Source organism: Penaeus monodon, chromosome 33, assembly GCF_015228065.2.
Source record: "Penaeus monodon isolate SGIC_2016 chromosome 33, NSTDA_Pmon_1, whole genome shotgun sequence".
NCBI classification, from domain to species: Eukaryota; Metazoa; Arthropoda; class Malacostraca; order Decapoda; family Penaeidae; genus Penaeus; species Penaeus monodon.
The window spans coordinates 16627817-16631524 of record NC_051418.1 but is presented as its reverse complement, the minus strand read 5'-3'; the positions used below and the strand labels follow the sequence as shown (position 1 = coordinate 16631524).

The 3708-nt window shown below is 43.3% G+C and overlaps 1 protein-coding gene across 1 annotated transcript in view; it reads right to left on the bottom strand.

The window, feature by feature from the left end:
- Positions 1-3708, bottom strand: part of LOC119594092 — a gene marked incomplete in the record, with an annotated part of 59988 nt that overhangs the window by 5115 nt on the left and 51165 nt on the right. The window contains 2 exon segments of the mRNA XM_037943147.1: positions 1-2909; positions 3159-3269. Of these exon segments, the coding sequence (XP_037799075.1) occupies positions 1-2909; positions 3159-3269 (3020 nt within the window).

Genomic DNA, 3708 nt, shown 5'->3' with positions numbered 1-3708 from the left:
ACTTGATTCATCCTTTTCTGTGGATGCCTGTGTTTCAACAGATTTTGGTGGTGTGTACTGGTTACCATTGTGGGTGACATGGCTTGAAAATGTTGCTGTAAGAACTGGTGGTTTAAGTATTGATCTGCTGGCACTGTGTGACTCCTCTTTCTCTTCATCACTATCTTTGGTTGTACTCTTTATCTGAAGGTCTGTTACTCTTTCTAGAACTGGAGGTGAAAGTTCCTTTTGTACTGACTTTTTCTTCTTATTTGGAGGTCTCCCAACCTTCTTCTTGCCAGGGACATCATTGTTATGAACCTTTCTTTTGGGTGGTCTGCCTGGTTTTCTCTTTGCAGGGCTTGCTGTCACTTTCTTAGGCTGAAGTCTTGACAGCTCACGTTGCTTTTCTCTATATTTCCTCTGCAATTCAGCCAGTTGCATACGCATATCAAGCTCAGCTGCATCCATTGAATCAACAGGAAATCCAAATGGTACTTTAAAACCTACAGTTGATTCTTTTTGATACTGTGAAGCTTTGTTAGCAATGAAAGCTTTTGCTTCTCTTTCAGACTGAGGGCTTTTGTAATTTCTATTTACATCTGTGGTCTTTACTGGAGTGATATATGAGTTTTGAACAGTTCCAAAAGTAGAAGATCCAAATACTGGTTTATCTGCTGTTTGGCTAAAAGTGCTTGATCTTAAACATCTTGTCTCAGTACTTGGGCCTGGCTGTGGTGAAGGTGAGCGTGGCGAAGGTGAGCGTTCCAATGGGCGTGTGGGAACACTTGGGGATGTGGCTGCCACATCAGCCAGGGAAGACAGGGCTGTGCAAGCCACATTCTTCTCCTCCAGGATGCGTTGCTCAGCTAAGGCACACAAAAGGCTGAGGCCATGAAGGCGGGTAAGTGGGTCAGACTGAGATACAGGTGAAGAAGGTTCAGCATATTGTGACGGTGAAGTTGCAGGTGACTGGAGACGAGAAATATCCATTATGCAAGCTTTTGCTAACTCATGCATCCTACTTCCTGCAATCCCATTCACATCTCCTTCTTCTGAAACTATTTCATTTCTTGAACTTACTTCATCTTTATTTGCAGATGACTCATGTTCATCAGAACAATCTTCACCTTTTTCTATACTACTCTCATATTCCCCATCAGAGGCATATTCATACGGTGGTGTCTCCTTGCATGGTGAACTACACTTCTCATCAGGCAATTCATCTTGCCCTGGGTAAGTACAGTCATCTTCTTGATTTTTTTCCTGTGATGAGCAATAGCCATCTTCCAGGGTTTCTTCCTGTAAAAGTGGATCATCTGCACTTTGTTCCTCCTGTGGTAATTCTGAGAGTCTATCTGCATGTTGCAGAATACTTTGAGATAAAAGCTCAAGACCACTCACATCAATGTATGATGAATTTGTACCAGAGTATGGGGCTGAATCCATATGTGAAGCAGGTTGCATTTCCTGACAGCCTATACACGATGAGACTGAATTTGCTATGGTCTGTTCTTGGCAAACTACAAGAGGATTTGGCTGGACTGAAGACTGGGTTTCTGGATTAGACTCTGAAGAAGCAGAGGTGGAAAGAGGTGCTAAACTGTCCTTTGGGTATGTTGCTGTAGCTGGTTCAGAGTTGCAAGGAATATGGCTAACTTCAGACATGGGATGATGTGGCTCTGATGACTCTAATCTTTGGGACTTTGTGTGATCGCCTGTTTTTTCATTACTGTTTAGGGTCAGTGGTTCAGAAAACTTTGTTACCGTAGACTGACCAGTGTTAACAACTGCAGGTTCATAGCATTTAGGAGTTGGATGCTTAGAAACAGTTGTTCCTACTTTTAAATAGTTTGAATTCTTTGGTTCTTGGCATACTGTGTCTGTCGTTTCAGTTGTCTGTGATGAAGAATTTTTATCCTGAATTTCTGAAGACATATTTTCAGTGTAAGGGGCTGGTAGTGAATCCTTTTGAACCTGTGTCATATAAACTTTAGGTGTTTTAGCACATGTGGCTTGAGTAGTTTCACAACCAAGAAATGCTTCTTTCTTAACTGACTGGACGTGAGTTTCATCAGCTGCATCTCCTGATCCAGGTGTGCAGGCCCCATCTCTGTTAACCCCAACAGGAGATGGAACTTCTTCCTTGATTTCTTGTTTGATCTTGAAGGGGACTGGTATTCGCAAAGGCTCCTGTAGTGGCAAAGATCTTGGCAGAAGCAATTCCGTGTCAGGCTCTTCTTCTGAATGGGAAGTAACATTAATTGGCTCATTTGAGTCTGTTCTAGAAACAGGAGAACCAGTGGCCACCATGGACTCACAATCCTGCGGTGAATAATGGTCTAGGCTGCTACCCTTTGCCACACTAGAGACAGGTGCAGCTGGCAGAACTGAGAATGTTGTCATGTTGCCTGGAGCTGCCAGGGTGTTGGCATGAGTTGTAGTAAGAGATGTGGTTCTACTGGTGGTAAAGCCCGAGTCCATAGTTGTAGTAGGGGGATGTGGGAAGGGTGGAAGGGAATAAGGTGCAGGGTGAGGTGACTGAGGACAGTAGTAGGGTAGAGATGTTGGGGGTGGGTATAGGTAAGGTGGAGGAAGATGACGCAGACCTGCAGGTAAAGGTGGTGGTAATGTCAGCTCACTGCCTGGTGGAGGAGGTCCTTGCCCTGGAGGGGGCACACTCACTGGACGGCTCTTGGGGTCTTCGTCTGGTGGTCCGGGAGTGGGAGGGTCCTCACGCTTGATGGAGGGAGGTGTTGGTGCATGGACGGGAGCATGGGGATGGGGGACATGAATCAGAGTTGTGTGGGCATGTAGAGCAGGATGAAAGTGGGTATCAGGGAGTAAAAGCTGCTGGGGAGTCATAACCACAGGTGGGGCAGCAGGTACACCCCCATACCCTGCCCACAGTAAACCATGACCACCATGATCTGTAAAATAATAAATTCTATAGCCCTGTTTCCCTAGGAGAGTAACAGATATATATAACAAGAATATAAGCACAACTATTACATGTTTTATGAAGAATCAAGTCAAGAAGTCAAGCAGGACAACAGATTACACTTACAGTACAATACATAGATCAACATTTGTACATTAATACTAAATACACTACAGAAAGTGGTGAAACAACCATGAACAGTGAAGAAGAGGGTGCGCTCCATTCAAGGACCACAAACCTGGTATTGCGTGCGGGTGCGGCAGTAGGTAGTAGTGACCGCTTAGAGGGTCACGGGCGAACTGGTAGCCTAATCCCATGCCCGCGCCTACACTGGCATCCACACCCATGCCTGCCAGTTCATTAGGCAAATGAACGCTCTCTTTGTAAAATTTAATGTGTATTTTACTAATGCCTATAGATTACATTATCTTTGTTGTTGGTTTTCCCTGGTCAGATGATGTGTCTATTTTTCTTGTGTACAATCAGTTTTTTTTAAAGAATATTGGTGGGTTCTCATAAATATGGCTATTAAGAATAGCCTTAGTTTCATGCTCAGCTGCATTAAACTTCAATGCTATATCTTTGTAAAAATATTTTAAAAATTCTTCACTATCAAAATTCCATCTTCTTTGCTGTACAGGTAAAAGTATACTTGTATTACTCATGCATTTTATTCTACCAAAGCTTATTATTTCTAAAATGTTAATGTATATCTATATTTCCTCTTACAGTTACTGTATATGGCATTAAAATTATGAAAAGTCAGCAACCTCTTTGCCATACCATGC